At 37.6% G+C, this 21,011-nt stretch overlaps 1 protein-coding gene and 1 pseudogene across 1 annotated transcript in view; one reads left to right on the forward strand and one right to left on the reverse strand.

The window, feature by feature from the left end:
• The window catches only part of ENPP3 (ectonucleotide pyrophosphatase/phosphodiesterase 3), a 144,908-nt gene that overhangs the window by 1,946 nt on the left and 121,951 nt on the right, over nt 1–21,011 (reverse strand). The window contains exons 22-24 of the mRNA XM_006834724.1: nt 18,274–18,351; nt 12,875–13,007; nt 9,979–10,135 (exon numbers count right to left, since the gene is read on the reverse strand). Of these exons, the coding sequence (XP_006834787.1) occupies nt 9,979–10,135; nt 12,875–13,007; nt 18,274–18,351 (368 nt within the window). The remainder of the gene's footprint in view (nt 1–9,978; nt 10,136–12,874; nt 13,008–18,273; nt 18,352–21,011) is intronic.
• On the forward strand, nt 7,190–7,406 carry LOC102828344 (annotated as a pseudogene).

Consider the following 21,011-nt stretch of genomic DNA (forward strand, 5'->3'; position numbering starts at 1 on the left):
TGTTCCGCGGGAGAAAGATGAGGCTTTCTGCTCCCGTAAAGATTTACAGCCTCGGAAACCCTGTACAGGGTCGCTGTGAGTCGGAACCGACTCCAACGCACATAACAACAACAACAACAATGTAGTAACCTGCAGCTGGTAGTTTCGAACTGCTGACCCTGAGGTTAGCAGCCTGATTCGTAATCACTACGCTACCAGAGCTCCTTCCTTGACTGATTAGGTGAGTCATAATCAGCAATTTGAATTCTTTCTATAAAGACTTAACAATTTTTTTTTTTTTTTTAAGTCTAAAGCCTTGGAAACCCTATACAAAGTGGCTATGAGTCAGAACCAACTCCCCGACACTTATCAACAACACAAAAGGTTATACATAAGACATAATACTATCACAAAGTCATAAGTTTAGACATTCTTAGATATTATTCAGTTACATATTTAAAAAACAATAAAACATTAAGATTGAAGTTTAAATGCCCAATGGTATCATCATCATGAATTGGTGTGTAGCCAGTTTTTTTTTTTTTTTTTAACTTCCGCTACACATCAATATACAATAAACCAAACAAAAGAAAACAAAATCTGTTCTTATTGAGTCAATTCTGACTGATGAGCACGTGTGTTAGAGTAGAACTGTTCCATAGTGCGTTCTTGATTGTAATCTTTAGAAAAGTAGATGGCCAGGTCTTTCTTGTTTGGTGACACTAGGCATGCCTGAACTGCCAATCTTTAGGATAGTTGTTGTTAAGTGCTGTTGAGTCACTTCTGATTCATAGCAATCCTATACTGGGTTTCCGAGGAAGGGCTGGTGAGTTTGAACTGCCAACCTGTGGTTCAAACTGACCTTGCGGCCCAGTGCATTATCCTGCAGTGCACACCAGGATTCCTTTAGGTTAGTTGTTGTTGTTTGTTGTTAAGTGCTGTCGAGTCGGTTCTGACCCATAGCGACCCTGTAGAGGGTTTCTGAGGCTGTAAATCTTTACGGGAGCAGAAAGCCTCATCTTTCTACCACAGAACGGCTGGTAGTTTTGAACTGCTGACCTTGTGGCTCACAGCCCGATTCGTAACCACTACGCTACCAGAGCCGTGTAAACAGTTTGTGCCACCCAAGGACTGTTAATATATAGTACATCCAGTCCTCATCTCACAATTAGATTGCAATGATCAAGTCATTATGTAAAAATAGACATTATGTAAAAATGAAAGCCAACACATTGGAGACGATGGAGTTTGACTATATTATTACCTAACTGCCAAGTTGCTTTAGTATGTTGTTGCAGGCTGTTGAGTCGGTTCCAACACATAGTCATCCTGTATAGGGTTTTGAGAGCCACTGGTGGGTTTGAGATGTCAGCTGCTGACAGCACCACATCAGCATATAAATGTCAAATTACATCATTACCTAACTGCCAAACCAGTGAGAATCAGGACCCAGCCAAGTTGTCATATACCTTAACCATCACAGTCAGCATTGCTCTAACCTCAAATCTTGGTGTTCACTGTCAGGCTACAGTGTTAATGCACCAAATAGTAGAATGCCATTTACTACTCTAGATGCGAAATATCAGCTAACCAGATGGTTGATAAGTAGGAGTAGGTATATATACTATTGTTTTATCAGTAGTAGGTTGTTGTGGTTGTTAAGTGCCATGGAGTCAATTCTGACTCATAGAGACCTTGTATAGGGCTTCCAAAGAGTGACTGGTGGGTTTGAACCACTGACCTCGCTTATCCTACAGTGTCACACTAGGATGGAGTAGGAAGATATGCTTTCAAATTTATGTATGTGATATTATAAGTCCTAGTGTGGCACTCTAAGATAAGCACTGGACTTCAAGGTTGATTTGAACCTAAAGTTAGTGGTTCAAACTCACCAGCCGCTCTTCAGAAACCCTACACAGGGTCATGATGAGTCAGAACTGACTCAGTGGCACTTAACAACACAACAACAAAATTCTAGGATTATATTTAATTGCGTATTACATTTGTGATCTATCCATAGTGATGTACGTAGATTTAGTTAAGTCATTTGTTCTAAGCTGGGTGTTGTGATATTCTTTCATTTAAAGGCACACCAATCAATATTTTCATTGTCATACTGATAGGATTTTTACTTTAATAAATAATACTGCGATGAATAGCTTGATGCACATCGTCTTTGTTCAAGTGAGTGAGTTTCTAGGACATAGAGGTCATAGGTCATAGAGATCATAGGTCATAGAGGTCAGCAGTCATAGGTCATAGAGAACGTTGTAACTTTAACTTTCTGAGATACTTTTTCCCTTTTTTAACCAGTTACCATGGGATTGATTTCACCACATGGTAGCCTCATGTGGATCAGAGTAGAACTATGCTCTGCAGGGTTTTCAGTGGTTGATTTTTAAAAGGTAGACGCCAGGCCTTTCTTCTGAAGTGACTCCTGTCAGTCTCTAACTTCCAGCCTTTCAGTAAGCAGTTCAGCTTATTAACCTTTTGCATCACCATGGACTCCAAGTATTAATATATACTGTTGTTGTTCAGTGTCATCAAGTCAGTTCCAACTCAGAGTCAACCTTCTTGTATAAGGTTCCCAAGAAGTGGCTGATGGGTTTGAATCACGCAACTAGGCAGTTCAGTATTATCCTACAGCACCACACCAGGACTCCAGGTCTTCTTAGCACACTCCTTCTCAAAGTGTTCATACCAATTTATAATGTACCCTTCCAGAGACTGCAGAGAATAGCTACTATGACCCACAGCCTTGCCAAACTCATGGGTGGGAAACAAAAACTCTTATTTTATCCTGGCTTAAGTTTGATTACTCCAAGTATTATGGAAGTTTTGTGTCTTTTCTATTTCTTAACCATTTGAGTTTTAATACGATTTTTACTTATTTAAGAGTTCAGTAATTTAGATACATGGGTCTCTCTGATCTTAATTCTTGCTTATTTTCTCATATTCATATGATATTACTAATTATCAGTTAAATATTATTAGACTAAAAAAGTTTAAAAGTGCATTGTTGTGTTGTTGTGAAGTGCTGTTGAGTTGATTCCAACCCACAGAGACCCTGTATAGGGTTTCGGACGAACAACTGGTGAGCCTGAACAGCCTTAGGTGAGTGTTTTTCAGTAGCTGTCAGTTGACTTGAGTTCAGTGGCTTACTTGTTTTTTTTAAATATGCAGGCTTAAATTATGCAGTCACTGTTTGAGCCAGAGGAAGCCTCAGAGGAAATTACTTTATGTTCCTAACCACCAAAGCATTTCTTTGTGTGAGATTCATGAAGAGAATTAACTCTGTTTTAAACAAATCAATATGCAGCCTGTAAGTCTGAGAAGATCCTATTATAAATGGGAATCTAATTGAAGTCTCTTTTCTTCCTGCCTTTACAATTTGCCACTTTTTTCATGATATTTCCTGCCACTTGGCTTCTATGACTGTTAATCATTAAGTGGTGCAGAATCAGTTCTGACTCATTGCGACCCTATATAGAGTTTCTGAGGAGCAGCTATTGAGTTTGAACCACCAACCTTGTGATTCAAAGCAACTTGCAGTCAAGCGCTTATCCTACAGCTCCACACCAAGACTCTGACTAGATCCATTCAATTAAATGTTTACCGGACAGCTGACATTCTTCCTTCTTTTAAAGTTGTAATTAAATGACCAAAAAGTACAATGCATGCGTATTCCTACACAGGGGTCATACTTAAACTATTTAAGCAGATTAGAGATTAGTCAATTCACCAGCACCAACCAATCTGAACAGAAGCAGCTAGAGACAGTTTTTCTGTATCTCAGCCTTGAATATGTAATTTTTGTGAGCTATATTTAAATATGTATATTTTTATAATAGAATATATAGAGACTGTTGCAAGTCAATATGATTATTCTCTATCCCCATAATACAATCACTTTACTTATTATCAATTCCAATGCTTTTTCCCCTAACCACTTCCTTCTCCTCTCAACCATTTTCATCACAAATTAATGAAACTATTTTGTCTAAGATGACCCACTGACAGTGATTTCTCAGAAGTGTTAGTATATTAACTGCTTACTTGTTAGCTGCCACCTTCTGCCACCTTAACTGATTTGAATTCTTTCTACCCTAGGTGTATAGACATCTCAATTTACCTTTGGGTCACTTCTCTTTACTTCATTACGCTTGTCAATTTTATTTCACTCCCATAATTTAATACCAAATCTCTATTTATAATTCTGATTGCTCCTCTTAGTTCTATGATGGTGGCTGTGTGCCATTGAGTCAGTGACCCTGTATATGGTTTCCAAGGTTGTAAATCTTTACAGAAATAGAAAGCCTCTTCTTTCTCATGTGGAGCAGCTGGTGGACTTGAACTGTTGACCTTGTGGTTAGCATCCCAATGCATAACCAACTACACCACCAGGGGTATAGTCAATTGGCTCATACAACATTCTTATTTATCTCACATAAATTTAAGTATACAAAGTTGGGGGTGGGGGAAGAAAAAGGAAAAGGAAGGAGGGAAGAAACGATGGAAAACAGGAAGAAAATCTATAAGAAAACATCAATCTAGTACCACAGATTGTGAGATGAAATTTGTGAATCTCTTATTTCTTTATCTGGTTTGAACTTCACTATGAGCACCACCCCACACCAAGTGATTAGAATATTTAAGATTAGCTGTCATGGAGCCAACTCTGACTCATGATGACCCATGTGCGTCAGAGTAGAACTGTGTCCCACAACGTTTTCCATATCTGATGCTCCCACACTCCCCCCAGAAGGAGACTGGCAGGTCTTTCTTCTGGGGCTCCTCAGTTAGTAGTCAAGAGTGTTAACCATTTGCTTCATTCGGGGATTCCTAGAGTATTTAGAAGAGCAGAGTTCTCACCCAATGTGGCCTTTAAAGAAAGTCAAGTGCTTCATCGGGTGTTTAGAGAATGGCATACTTTTCTATTCCAATGCTATTTGGGAAATGGACAGGTTAGAGCTTATTAAGGAATAATGTATATACTGTAGCTTCTGGGAAGGAGCCCTAGTTGCTGTTAAGTTCCTTTCAGTCAGTTCTGACTCATAGTGACCCTGCATAGCATTTCTGAGAAGCAGCTAGTAAATTTGAACTGCTGATCCTACAGTTCTACCCAACCTTGTGATCCAGTGCATTGTCCCATGGCACCATACCAGGACTAGTGCATTTACTATAGTTTCTGGGAAGGAGTCCTGGTCGTGTAGTGGATTATGAACTATGCTACTAACTTCAAGGTCTGTAGTTTGAATCTGCCAGTTGCTTCACAGGAGAAAGATGAGATTTTCTGCCCCCGTAAAGATTTACAACCTCAGAAAAACCTTATATAGGGTCACTATGAACTCAGCTATGAGTTGGAACCGATACAGTAGCATACAACTACCACCACCACAATACTTTCCGGGTGACTTTATTATAGCGGATTTTATACAAGTTTACTTGATTTACTGACTTCAGTGCAGTGGGGTGAGCATTGGCTTAGGTTCGAATCTACTAGCAGCTCTTCTTGAGAAAGATGAGTCAGCCTGTTTCCATAGAGATTTACAACCTTGGAAACCCAGACTTCTACTCTGTTCTATGGGTTCACTATGAATCAGAATCAACCCTATGGCAGGGGTAGGTAACTGACTTTAGAATGTAATTCTATCATCACAACATAAACAAACTTTTAGGGGGTGGTTAGAAGTCTTGGAGCCAGCTGGTATGGCATAATAAGATGAGTAAGCTGATAGCAGTGTGCAGAGGTGAAGGGGAAGAGACAAGAAGCAGGGAAGTTATTTAAGATTCGTTTTCAAGAGTTATTAGAGAAGGTCACAAGGGTAGAGACAAGGGAGGACAAATAGGCTCCTCTTTGCATGCCAAAACCAATCAATCCATAATGGCTATCTAGAACCTCTGTGGTAAAAGAACTATTAAACCCTGAGTCTGGTAAAGACTATCTGGGGTATAGTGAATTATCTAATATGTCTCCTTTAGCTTTAGTCTTTGTAACTCCCACCAAACAACTCTTTCCCTGATGGGTCTGGGTGAAGGAAGGTGGGAAAAGATGCTGTTTGGATGACATGATCCATCTGTGGATATTAACAGAGCTCACTGTGATTGTAAACACTTGAAACTGTAGCAGGGGTATAAAATAAGCCATCTTGGGGATGCGAGAGCACTGTGTACTTTTTTGATTAATTAATCAAGCTCACTTCCATCTGATCTCCAATTCTTGGAATTTGAGTCAACAGCCTGACCTGATGTGCCAGTTTCCATAATCTGTGAGTCAACAGCCCGATTCTTTATGAGTGTGGCGAATCCTCCAGACAGACAACTGAACTGTAGATCTGAGATTTGCCAGACTCCACAACCATGTGAGTCATTTCCTTAATGGCCCATGAGATCTGTTAGAACAAATGGCAGCAAACTGCAGAACCCTTGGAATTGGGGAGAATACTGAGAAAAGGAGTAGTGAGTAGATATCAGGAATTATGGAGTGGAATAGCACTTCAAAGGAGCCCTGATAGCACAGTGGATTATGAATTGGACTGATAACTGCAAGGTCAGCAATTAGAATCTAACAGTTGCTCCGGAGGAGAAAGATGAGGCTTTCTGTTCCCATAAAGATATACAGTCTCAGAAACCCTATACAATCTCAGTGCTTCAAGCTCACCAGTCGCTCCTTAGAATCTCTATACAGGGTCCTTATGAGTCGGAACTGACTCTACAGCACTTAATAGCAACAACACCTCTTTCTTCTGACATTTGAGCCTCTTTTGATAGAATTCATGTCTGATTTATCTTTGCACCTCCCATTGTATATACAATGAGGGTAGTTAAGCCTAGAACCTAAGCTTCAATTTCCAGTCTCTTTAATTTTCATGTGAACAACATCCCATTTCCAGAAGCTTGACATGCCTAAACTTAACTATCCTATTTACCTGCCAAAATGGTCTCATTCTTAACTTCCCTCTTTTTGTCTTTTCCTTACTACTTACATTTAAAATGTCTAATTCATCTTCGACTCCAGCATCCAATCATTTACCAAGTCCTCCCCATAATTCATGCCTTTTAAGAAAGATCCTTCCCACCCTCTTAGTCTATTCAATTCAGTTCAAATTCTGCCTATCCTTCAGAGCCTGGCCCTATTCCTACCTTATTTATAAATTTTTATTGAAAATGCCCCTCTGAGATTGACAATTGACTTAACTGTATGAAGCACATGGCTGGAATGATGCTGGTGTGGGCCTGAAAAGAAGATGTCCTGGTTCTAATGCGAGTATCTGCTCATCACTGTGCTCCACCAGTTGGAACCCTGGGAGCAGACTGTGTTCAATTCTATACTGGTTTCTGTTTGGGGGATGGCACTGTACACAGGCTACATCTTCATGCCACAATACATGGTGGTGATATTACACTACTCTGAAATTGTACAGTGATCCAATGTGACCAAGATCCAGAATTTCCTGAAAAATCACTCTCTGAAGTTGGAATAGGACTTCACCAGATGTCATAAGATAATCTAAGAGTTGTCAAAATAAACAAACAAACAAAAATGAATACAAAGGCTGAATTTCTTGTGTAAATGAAGAAAATAATCCTCACTCCTCTTGTGCTCTTTATTTTAATTTTAGAAGAGGCTCTTGTGTAGTACTATCTATTTTAACACTGTAGTCATTTGTACTTTGATATCAGTATTTACTTAGTCTTTGTGACTGTTTAAATATTACCCTGTGGAAGCTTTTCCTTAACATAACTGAGTACATTTTAATTGCCTTCTATTTTTAAAATCCAAAGTCATTAGTTGGCTTTACTGCTGTTGCGATTGTACGGCATAAACATCAGCCTGGATCTATTTCTACACCTGACCAAAGTTTTGCAAGAAACAATACAAGATAACAGGGCAGGAGGGAGGGTAGAAAGGATGGTCTATTGAGCACTGCTTACAAAAGACTTATCTGTAAATTTCAATTTAGGAATATCATTTAAGGTATCTAGACTCCACTTTATTTAACAGCTTTTGCTTTAAAATTATTAAAGCTTTTCTTAACAATGAAAAACAGATCCTGCTAAAGTTAAAGGAATAGTTCAACTTTTAAATATTTAATTCTTATTAGAACTTATTCCCAGAAAACTTATAAAGATGAGTATATGACCAAAGTTTCTCTCAACTGGTTAGGTAGCATGATCATGTAATGTTTATTACTACAGTGTTTTTAACAGAAAGTAAATCAATTTCCTCTGAGGGCCACTGTTATCAGTGCACTTCCTTAATTTATTTTCATGATTGTAATGGATGCTGTAAATGCATTTGTATGTTGCAGTAAGATACGATGAGATGAATTGGATGAGATGAATTGCAGATAAAAACTGGAGCAAAATTAATTGTAAACTTAGTTAACATCATTTCATCTTTTGCATCTTTTTTTAAAAAATTCTGATTCCTTAAATGTAAAATGACTGCCTAATTTTTTTTTTAAATATAATTTCATTAAATTCAAAGAGAGAGAGAGAAAAGAGAAAGTGCCCTTCTGACCTTGAGTTCAAAACATGAAATCCTTAAAATGTCATTTAGCAATTAATCTCAACTTTAAGACATCTTTTATTTTTTTAATTTATTAAGATATTCTTGTATTATTCTGACCTATTTATGTGCTTTTATCTCATTTATATACATATAATAACATTGTACATGAACTCCTTAAGTACAAGGACCCTGAGGCCCTCCTTAGTTCATTCTAAACAGTTTCTACCAAGTTGGAGTAACTATTTACATATGATTTGCCTTGATCCAAAAAGATTTGAAGTGGTCTAAACCCTGTACATGGTCGCTATGAGTCGGAACTGACTCCACGGCACACAACAACAACAACAACAACAACAACAATACTTGTTTGGGTTTCTGGTGGTGCGCTGTAGAATAAGTACTGCTAACTGCAAGTTTGGCAGGTCAAACCCATCAGCTGCTCCTTGGAATAATATACAGGATTAGCTACGAGTCAGCATTAATTTGATGGTACTTTACAGTAATACTACATGTTTAAAAGAAGAATAAGTTACCTCAACTTATTTTGCAGCTATGAACCTGTATATCAAACTCATTGCCATCGAGTGTATTTCAGCTCCTGACCCCATGTGTTACAGAGTAGAACTGCTCCATAGGATTTTCTTCACAGAAAGGAGCTGAAGGAATGCAATGGTTGAAGTGTTCACCTGCTAACGAAAGGCTGTGGTGTGAACTCACTCTATGAGAGTAAAGAGCTGGCTGTATGCTCTCTCTCAGCCTGAGAAACACTATGGGACAGTTCATCTCTGTCGCGTAGGGTTCCTGGGAATCAGAAGAAATCCTTGGCACATAGGCTTTACAGAAACAGATCACCAGACCTTTCTTCCCCAGAGCAGCTGGGTGTGTTACAACCACCAATATTTAGGTTAGGAGTCATTTTGGAGCCTTTCATTTCAAATTAATGAAATTTTTATACTTGTATATTCATTCTGTAAACATTAATTTAGAGTCAATTTCCGTTTACACCTAGAATAGATCAAAGAGTTACCATCCCTCTTATTATTAGTGAATGTAAATATTATGTATATCAATAAAATACATGTTGTTGTTGTTAAGTGCTGTTGAGTCAATTCTGACCCATAGAGACCCTGTAGAGGGTTTCCAAGGAACAGCTGGTGAGCTTGAACCACCGACCTTGCAGTTCAAACGACTTTGCAGTCTGACGCATTAGCCCACAGCACCACACCAGGACTCCAATAAAATACATAAGATATGCCTAAATAAACACACGCTCATGTTTGCTTATACATGTTTAAATTGATATTAATTACACAGAGATTAATCATCCAAGGAAAAACTCAAAACAAAAATCATTTCTGCACAATTCTCACATAAAACACCTATAAGAAGGTATTTTTAGTCACAGCCATGTTGATGAAAGCTGAGAGAAGCTCTGGTAATAATTTTCTCAGAAGAATCCAAGGACACCCCTGAGGTATACTCACAGGACAGCTCTCCTCATTGGTGGACCGGTGAGGGATGATAAAGGGCAGGACGTCCAACCCCCCAAGGCAGTCGTTGGGAGTCTGGTTCTTGTTTTTACAACTGGTCAGCACCACAAAGTAATGTGTTGGGATAGGAACACTGGTGTTGGCTAAATGGCTACAAATAAAATTGAAAAGTTTTGATGTTATTATACTTTTGCTTCTAAAGATTCTAACTGGGCGTATACATTTTAAAATAAATGTCAAGGTAAAAAAAATAGTTAAATGAATAAGCACTACAGAGTCTTCACACATATTATAGACTTCAACTAAATGTAATAGCAGAGGCCTCTAGTCTAATTTCAAGCTTAATTATTTTCACATATTGTTAGAATACAGAAAAGAGCAGAGTGTGGTCTTCTGCATCCTGTATGAGTATTTTCTAGTTTTGTTGACTTTATAGTTCTGTTTTCTTACTGTAGTTGAAAGTATACATAGCAAAACATACGCCAATTCAAAATTTCTACATGTATCATTCAGTGACATTGTTTGTATCCTTCAAAATTGTAGGACCATTCTCAGTCTCTTTTTCTAATTGTCCCTTCCCCACCCTAGGCTTCCTATCTTAACTTTTGAGTTGCTGTTGTCAATTGGTACTTCTTCAAAAGAACACAATGTTCAAGGCAAACATTCTTTCCTAAATATGCTAATTTATTGTTGGTTTTAAAGAAGACTTTAGGGTATATTTTTGGTTCAAGGTTTACATATTATCTCAGAGCAAGGTAGTGGAGGTTCATCCAACCTCAAAGGCTCTAAAAAGTCTGGATTTTCTTATAATTTAGAATACTGTTCTGTATTTTCCCCCTTTTGATCAGGATTCTCCTATAGCACCTTTGATCAAAATGTTCAGGAATGGTGTCTGGGTGCCATCTGGTTCTTCTGGTATCATGACAAAAGACATATTTGTTTATGGAAGCAATTAGACATAAATTCCATTTCCTTCTCCTATTCTTTACTATCCCCTTTCTTCTACTGTTCCAGTGAATAGAGACCCATGGTTGTACACAGGAAGTCCACTTGCAAGCTTTAAGACCCCAGGCACTACTCAATAGCTAAGAGATGGAACAGAAACACTAATAAAGACATTATAGCAATTATTTGGGATGTCCCATGAAACCATGACCCTAAACCTCCAAACTAGAATTCAAATCCCATGAAGTATTTGGTTATATATAAGTAGCTTAGGTAACTTCATGCTTCTCAGTAGCATTTTCTACAAGAAAGAACAAGGGCTGGAAATGAAAGAGCCAAGATTCCAGTTCTAGCTATGTACTTCTGTAAACTGCCTGGGTTCAGATTCTGGTTTTACCATTAAATTATTGTAGAACCCACCACTCGTCTGTCAGTTTGTCGTACTGTGGTGGCTTGTGAGTTGCTGTGATTCTAAAAGCTATGCCATAGGTATTTTAAATACCAGCAGGGTCACCCATGGTGGACAAGTTTCAGATGAGCTTCTAGACAAAGACTAGGAAGATGAACTACTTCCGAATATTTAGTCACTGAAAACCTTATGAATAGCAGAGAAACACTCAGATATAGTGCCAGAAAATGAGCTCTTCAGGTTGGAAGACACTTAAAATGTGACTGGGGAGGAGCTGCCTCCTCAACGTAGAGTTGACCGTGATGATGTGAATGTAGTAAAGCTCGTGGGAGAAAAGCCTGTGGGACCTTCATTTGCTGGTGAGGCACAACTCAAAATGAAGAGAAACAGCTATAAACATCCATTAATAATTGGAACATGGAATGTATGAAGTATGAATCTAGGAACATTAGAAATTGTCAAAAATGAAATGGAACACATAAACATTGATATCTTAGGCATTAGTGAGCTGAAATGGACTGGTATTGGCCATTTTGAATCTGACAACCACATGGTTTTCTATGCCTGGAATGACAAATTGAAGAAGACTGGTGTTGCATTCATTGTCAAAAAGAACATATCCAGATCAGTCATGAGGTACAACACTGTCTGTGATAGGACAATATCCGTGTACCTACAGGGAAGACCAGTTAATACCACTATTATTCAAATTTATACACCAACCACTAAAGCCAGTGAGGATGAAATAGAAGAATTCTACCAACTTCTTCAATCTGAAATTGATCAAGCATGCAATCAAGATATATTGATCATTACAACATCATTGTGGAACATACATTACTAAACCTCTCTGTACCTCAGTTTACTTATCTCTAAATGAGGCTTAAAGAACTTAACTTAGGGTTGTTTTGTGGATCAAATGAAATGTATGTTAGTATAAGGAGCTCTGGGAACATGGTTGTTATGAGCCAGACTGCTAACCTCAAGGTCAGCAGTTCAAAACTACAGATGTTCCATGGGAGAAAGGTGAGGCTTTCTGCTCCCATAAAGATTTACAGCTTCGAAAACCCTATGCAGGTTCGCAGTGAGTCGGAACCGACTCTATGGCTTACCACCATCTAGAAAAGTACCTACCACATAGTGAAGTGCTAAGTGTTTGCTAAACGGTGAACAGTAATATGGTAAACACTGAAAGAAGGGCAAGGAGAAAGTCTCAATGTTGAAGACAGACGGAAAAGGAAAAGTCTACACACTCTGCGAACTTTTGACGAAACATTTCTCTAAAATTCTCTATCATTGGGTCCTATGTTCAAAGCTAATTTTAAGTTACCTATTATGACCATCATTTTCTTTTGCCCATTGGTTAATATTTTTGCCATATAAAGATTTTCCTAATATTTAGATCGATCCTAGAGTCAATCTGTATATGAATGCATTATATAAACTTTAAACTGAGATTTATTTCAAATATTGGAGAGTTCCCTTGTGAAACCCTACTGATAATCAAAAAAAGTCCATTTAATTTTAAGTACTTACTTTGTAATTTCATCTGGAGCATCAAAATGTCCATCATAATTGTAATCAAATACTGGTCCACTAATCACATTGATTCCATTTCTTTCAACGGCATATCTTTTAAGAAGAACGCTGTGGAAGTAGTGCCAGATTTCTGAAAATAAAAAAATAAGGTGTTTAAACTGTCTACCTCTACCATTTCAAAATGTTTTATATTATGTTATTGTTGTGTGCCATGAAGTTGGTTCTGATTCATAGCAACTCTGTATAGTGTTTCTGAGGGTGGCTCTGGGTTTTGATGGCTGACTTTGCAGTTGGCAGTTTAGTGATTATCCTAAAGCATTACACCAGGGCCCATTTTTAAATTATGTTATTGCTGTTAGGTGCCATTGAGTCAGTACCAACTCACAGCGACCCTATGCACAACAGAACAGAACACTGCCTGGTCCTGGGCTAACCTCACAATTGTGGCCAAATTTGAGCCCAATGATGCTGCTATTTGGCCAATCCATCTTGCTGGGAGGGCTTCCTCTTTTTCTCTGACCCTCCCCCTTACCAAACATGATATCCTACTCCAGTGACTGGTACCTCCTGACAATATATCTGAAGTACTGAGAGGCAAAGTTTGGCCATCCTGGCCTCCAAGGAGCACTCTGGCTGCACTTCTTTCAACACAGATCATTTGGTTCTTTTGGCAGCCCATGGCACTTTCGATATTCTCCTTCAACACCATAATATAAATGCTACAATTCTTATATGTTCTTCCTTATTCACTATCCAGCTTTCGCATGTATATGAGGATATTGAAAATACCATTGCTTGGGTCAAGCGCACCTTAGTCCTCAAGCTGACATCTTTGCTCTTCAACACTTTAAAAAGGTCTTGGGCAGCAGATTTACCTAATGCGATATGTTTGATTTCTTGACTGCTGCTTCCATGAGTGTTAATGGTTGATCCAAGAAGAATGAAGTCTTTGACAACTTCAATCTTTTCTCCATTGTAAGTCCTCTTCATTTTCAGCAAGCAAGGTTGTATCATCTGCATATCGCAGATTGTTAATGAGTCTTCCACCAATCCTTATATATAATATTTTTATATTATAGACAGGCATATTTAGTTATCATCAAATTCTGCTTCAGCTATTGCAGTGGTGATTAGGTAATTCCATAAAATATTATATCCAACAAAAATATTCACATTGTTGACATCTTTTTGTTGCTGTGGTATTGAAATTATAGTTGAATATATCTCCAAATTCTTTCCTAGGACTGAGGTATTTGGGAGTAGTAAGTCTTTGTTAAAATGATGTCATTGTTGTTAGGTGCTATTGAGTCCATTCCAGCTCCTAGTGACCCATGTACAACAGAATGCACAACTGCCCAGTCCTGTGCCATCTTCACAATTGTTGCTATGATTGAGCCCATTATTGCTGCCACTGTGTCAATCCATATCATTGGGGGTCCTCCTCTTTTTCACTAATTCTCTACTTTAACTAGCATGATACCCCTAATAAAATGTCCCAAGTATATGAGATGAAGTTTTGCTATCCTTGCATCTAAGGAGTGTTCTAGTTGTCCTTCTTCCTAGACAAATTAGTTCATTCTTCTGACAGTCCATGGTATATTCAATATTCTTCAAAAACATCACAATTCAAAAGCATCACTTCTTTTTCTGTTTTCCTTCTTTATCCAGCTTTTTAAGGCATATGAGGTGACTGAAAATACTATGGGTTGGGTCAGGTACACCTTAGTCCTCAAGGTGAAATGTTTGCTTTTTAATATTTACAAAAGGCTTTTTATAGCAGATTTGCTCAATGAAATATGCAGTTACTTTTTTGACTGCTGCTTCCATGAGAACTGATTATAGATCCAAGACAAATGAAACCCTTGACAACTTCAATAATGTCTCTGTTTATTATCATAATGTTGCTTATTAGTCCAGTTGTGATTTTTGTTTTTACTATATTTTGTTTTCACTATGTTGGAGTCCTGGTATGGTACTGTGGGATAAGTCCTGGACCACAAAGTGGGTTTGAACCACAGGATCCGCAGTTCAACTTACCATCCATCCTCGGAAACCCTATGCATGGTCGTTATGAGTCAGAACCAACACAGAATGGCACTTAACTACAGCCACGCCATGTTATGTAACCAATACTAAAGATTATTCTCTTTTACCTTCATCAGTAAATGCTTCAAGTCCTTTTTGCTTTCAGCAAGCAAAGTTGTTTCTTCTGCATATCACAGGTTGTTAGTCTTCTAGTCTTCCTCCAATTCTGATGCCATATTCTTCTTCATATTGTCGTTTCTTGGATTATTTGCTCAGCATACAGGCTGATTATTATGGTGAAAGGATATAACCCTGATGGACATATGTCCAGATTTTAAAGTATGCAGTGTCCCCTTGTTCTGTTCCAATGATTGCCCTTGGTCTATGTGCAGGTTTCACTAGAACACAGTAAAGTTTTCTGGAATTCTCATTCTTCACAATAGTATTCATGGTTTGTTAAGCTCCACACAGCCAAGTGCCTTTGCATAGTCAATACAGCACAGGTAAACAATTTTCTGGCTTTCTGTACTTTTGGCCAAGGCTCATCTGACATCAGAAGTGATATCCCTCATTCCACATTCTGTTCTGAATTCTGCTTGAGTTTCTAGAGTTCTCTATCAATGTACTGCTGCAACCATTTTTGAATTATCTTCAGCATCATTTTACTTGTATTTGATTTAATGATAGTGTTTTAAAATTCCCACATTCTATTGGATCACCTTTCTTTGGAATGGGGACAAATACAGATCTTTTATAGTCCAGTGGCTGGGTAGCTGTCATTCAAATTTCTTGGCATATGTGTATGAATGAGTGTTTCCAGCATTGCACCTGCTTGTTGAAACACCTCCTCATTTGGTATTCTCTCAATTCCTGAAGCCTTTTTACCATTGTTTTCAATGAAGCTTAGGATTTTTCCTTTGATGCGATGGGTTCTTGAGCAGATGTTGTTGTTTTTTTTTAAATGATTGGATGTTGACCAATTCTTTTGCTACAGTGATCTCATTTTTATTGTACCCGTATCATTCAATGTTTTGCACTTACCCACTTCTGACATCAGATGGATCTTTGCTGAATGCCAAAAAAACCCAGAAAGATGTCCACTTATGCTTTATTGACTATGCAAAAGGCAATTGACTGTGTGGAACATAACAAACTATGGATAACATTGAGAAGAATGGATTTTCCAGAACAAATAATTGTGCTCATGAGGAACTTGTATATAGACCAAAAGGCAGTCTTTCGAACAGAAAAAGAGGATACTGAATGGTTTAAAATAAAGGTAAGTATGTGCCAGGGTTGTATCCTTCCACCATATAATTTGTATATTGAGAAATTAATCTGAGAAGCTGGATTATATGAAGAAGAATGTGTCATCAAGATTGGAGGAAGACTCATTAACAACTTGTAATCTGAAGATGACAAAACCTTGCTTGCTGGAAGTGAAGAGGACTTAAAATACTTACTGATGATCAAAGACTACAGCCTTCCTGATGGATTGTTCCTCAATGTAAAGAAAACAAAAATCCTCACAATTGGACCAAAAAGGAACATCATGATAAAGAAATCAAATGATGTCTTGCATTAGGCAAATCTGCTGCAAAAGACCTTTCAAAATGTTCAAGAACAAAGTTACCATGTTGAGGATTATGTTGAGCCTGGCCCAAGCCACAGTATTTTAAATCACAGCATGAACATATGAAAGTTGAGTGATAAAGAAGAATCAATGCGTTTGAATTATGGTACTACTGGAGAAGAATATTAATAGTACCACAGACTGCCAGAAGAACTAACTATTCTGTGCTGAAGAAGCACATTCAGAATGTTCCTTATGAGACCTGTCTCTGGAGAAGGACATCATGCGTGGTAAAGTGGAGGGTCACCAACATAAAAAAAGGAATGTCCCCAACGAGATAGACTGACACGGTGGCAGCAACAATTGATTCAAACATACTAATTGTGAGGATGGCACAGAACCGGGCAGTGTTTCATTCTGTTGTATATAGGATCGCTGTGTGAAAACTGACTGGATGGTGCTGAATAACAACTTTGATTAGGGATCCAAGTAAAATTAAATCTTTGACAACTTCAATCTTTCCTCCATTTATCAAGGTGTGTTTTACTGATCCAGCTGTGAAGAACTTTGTTTTCTTTAAATTGAGTTGTAATCCATACTGAAGGCTGTAGTCTTTGATCTTTATCAGTATTTCAAGTCCTCTTTACTTTCAGTAAAAAGGTTGCACCATCTGCATATCTCAGGTTGCTAATGAGCTTTCCTCCAAACCTGTTGCTGTGTTCTGCTTCATAAAATCAGACTCTCAGATTACTTGCTCAATATACAGATTGAGTAATCATGGTACGCAACTTTTCCTGATTTAATACCATTAGATATCCCCTTGTTTTGTTCAAACTACTGCCTTTTAGTCTATGTACAGGTTCTGCATTAACATAATTAAGTGTTCTTCAAAATGTTATCCATAGCTTGTTATGATTCATACAGTCAAATATCTTTGCATAGTCAGTAAGTACAAGAAAACATCTTTCTAGTATTCTTTGCTTTCAACCCAGATCCACCTTGTAGACATATGGACATAGTTAGTTCTTCTGAGTTGAAATGATCAGTTTCAGTTGACTATTGCTTAGGATTTTGATCTTCAAGTGTTCCATTTAATTTTTTACTACTTCCAGTTTTCCTTGACTCATATTCTATATATCTCATGCTCTAACTGGATATTTGTAGCTGTTTCTTCTCATTTGGAGTCATGCCACATCAGCTAATGAATGTTACAATAGCGTTAGTCCATCCGCATCATTAAGACCAACACAACTTTGAGAAGACAGCTGCTCTTCCACAGTCATATTCTGAATGCCTTCCAACCTGAGGGGCTCATCTTCTGGTACTATATTAGACAATGCTCTGCTGCCATTTATAAGGTTTTTACTGGCCTTTTTATTTGTTTGTTTCTTTCTTTCAGAAATATATCACCAGGTCCTTCTTCATAATCTGTCTTAATCTGAAAGCTCCAGTGAACCCTATCAACCACGGGTGACCCTGTTGGTATTTGAAATACTGGTGGCATAGCTTCCAGCATCACAGCAACATATGAGCCACCACAGTACAACAAACTGACAGATGAGAGGTAGACAGTTAAATTAGGGATCAAAAGCAAATGATCAGAATTATAGCAACAAGTCAGCCTAAATTGAAGTAAGTTTAAAAGAAGTTATGCTAGTTATCCTTCCTGTATCTATACCTAAAACACTAGAACAAAATAGTTCTAACTACCAGGAATAAATTGCAGCAAATGATGTGTGTAATTTGGAAGTTCATGGAATCAGTCATTTAAAAGACAATAATTTAAATGTATACTTACTTTTGAATTCTTCATACATAGGGACCAAATTACTTGTAATTAAAGCATCATATTGACTTTCAGAAGTTCTGTTGTTTGCTGTAAAACAAATGAAATCTTTTTAAGCTATAAGAGAAAATGCAATATACTGATAAAAGGTCTATTTCTACTCCATACAAATGTAAATTTATCAACAATCAAGATACAGAGATACTACTTTTCAGCAAAGGTCATCAAAAATTCAGGCATTGATACCTGTTTGTGTTCTAATTTCTGGTACCTGTCAATGTCACCTTACTTGGGAGTAGAGTGTTTGCAGATGTATGAGAGTGATTAAAAAATTATCCACACTCTGGTTGTAGAATTTGTTAATCAACTTTTAGAAAAAACAAATATGCCATTTTTCGACATAATCTTCTTGCTTTTCAATACACTTTATCCATTTGTCAAAAAGCTTTTGGATTCCCTTATTCAAAAATGTTTTAGGCTGACCTGAAAGCCACAAATGCACTAGTGTCTTTACTTCATCAGAGGTGAATCTTTGTCCTCGAAGAGCTGTTTCCAGGAGACCAAACAGGTGAAAGTTTGATGGAGCAAGATCAAGACTATAGGGACAATGTTTTAACACCTGAAGATGAAGGTTTTGCAGAGTGTCAACAGTGTGGGCAGAGGTGTGTGGAGGTACATTGTCATGCAAGATTATAATTCCCCTGAATAGCAGTCCTCTATGTTTAATACAAGGTTTAGGCTTCAGCTCTTCAGTGAGCATCTCGCTACAGCAACCATTATTGATTGTTGAATCTTTTTTCCTAATTGTTTTCCAATTCTGGTCTTTGAGAATCCCAGAAAACTGTAAGCATCAACTTTCCAGCTGATGGTTGACATTTGAACTTTTTCTTGGTCTGCGATTGAGGATGCTTCCATTCCATACTCCTTCATTTACTCTCAAGCTTGCAGTGATGAATCCATGTCTCCTCACTAGTAATGATGTTTTCTTAAGAAAATTTTACCTTCCTTGGAGTATGAGTCCAAAATTTTTGCAGATGTCCAAACACTTCTGTTTATGTTCTTCCTTGAGATGTTTTGGTACCCTTCTCACACAGACATTTCAAAATCCAAGCCTGTAAGGGATTATTGCATAGGTAGAGCCATGGCTGATTTGCCACCTAATCTACTGTCACTTGTCTATCTGATAGAATCATTTCACGTGCATGCTTAAATTCGTTATCAGTTGTGGACATGGACAGGCAATTTAATATAACTGGAGTGTATATAATTTTTTACTCACTCTTGTAATTAAATTAGGTTTTGAGATAATATCATCCTGAATTTGGGTGGGTTCTAAATTCAATGACTGATGTTGCTATACGAGAAAGGAGAGGGAGAGTAAGAAGAACAAAAACATAGAAGTTCCTTGAAAAGGGAAACACAGATTGGAGTGATGCTGACACAAGCCAGGTAAACACCTGGGGCCACTAGAATCTGGAAGAGACAAGGAAAGATATTTCCCTGAGAGCTTTCTGAAAAAGCATAACCCTAAAGATAACTTGATTTCAGACTCTGTAAAACAATACATTTCTGTTGTTTTAAATAATCACATCTGTGGAAATGTGTTGCTGTAGCCTTAGAAAATTATACAATACTGGATATGATGCGTAGCTATTTGTACAAAATAATAATGTTTTTATAAATAATGTTAAGGAGTGCTGGTAGCATAGTGGTTACTAGTTGGGCTGCTAGCCGCAAGGCTAGCGGTTTGAAACTACCAGCTGTCCTGAGAGAAAGATGAAGCTTTCTGCTCCCATAAAGATTTACAGCCTCAGAAACCCAATGCAGGGTCGCTATGAGTCGGAACCAACTTCACGGCATACCACCACCACCATACATAATATTACACCAAAATAAAGTTTACTGAAGAAAATAAGTTTTTACTCAAGAAAGACGACTGGTAAGAGTACTCCAAATGACCAACTCTGAGAACTGGTGAACATGTATCCCTCCTGGTGTTAGACATGTGTGCTCGGCATCTAGGCTGCTCAGGCTGGAAACTTCTCTGCCCCCTTACCTGCATCACAGGAGCAAAGGACCTGAGCCTCCCATATTTCATTTGTCTCCTGGTATCTACCTTATGGAACTGTTGTGAGAATTAAGAGGTGCAAACCTATAAATGTTTTATCATAATACTTTTTATATTTAAACTACATTTGAGTAGGTATCTTAACTAGTACTTAAATCGGAGCCCAATATAGGTGAGCACCAGAAAATAAGGAGAAAGAAACACACATTCCCCTTTTTTCCTTCTAAGGAAAAGAGGTTCCAATAAACCTTTTTAATTTTTTATACTAGGAAGGTAATCAACATAATACTGCCTATCTTTCAGATAAATGTAAATATTTGCTTGTAATAGTTTCTTAATATTTTTTAAGAAGAAAGTTGCTGAGTTATTTATTTCATTTTCTTGTAAAGGCAAATATGTCTATATTAACCAATATCTGATGTTTTAACAAATACAACTTTAATTCCAATTTTAAAAGTTTTTATCATGAAAATGTTGCAACTAGTATGACACTGTAGGATAAGCACTGAGCTGCTAACTGCAAGGTCAGTATTTCAAACCCTCTAGCCACCCCTATGCAGGGTTACTATGAATTAGATCTGATTCGAAGCACTTTAACAACAACAGTCTTACAGTTTACATAAATTTAGTAGTTCTAATTACTTTTTCAATACTTAAATCTCAGTTTCTTTCTTCTGCTTTA

This window comes from Chrysochloris asiatica, unplaced genomic scaffold, assembly GCF_000296735.1.
Source record: "Chrysochloris asiatica unplaced genomic scaffold, ChrAsi1.0 scaffold00013, whole genome shotgun sequence".
Classification (NCBI taxonomy): Eukaryota; Metazoa; Chordata; class Mammalia; order Afrosoricida; family Chrysochloridae; genus Chrysochloris; species Chrysochloris asiatica.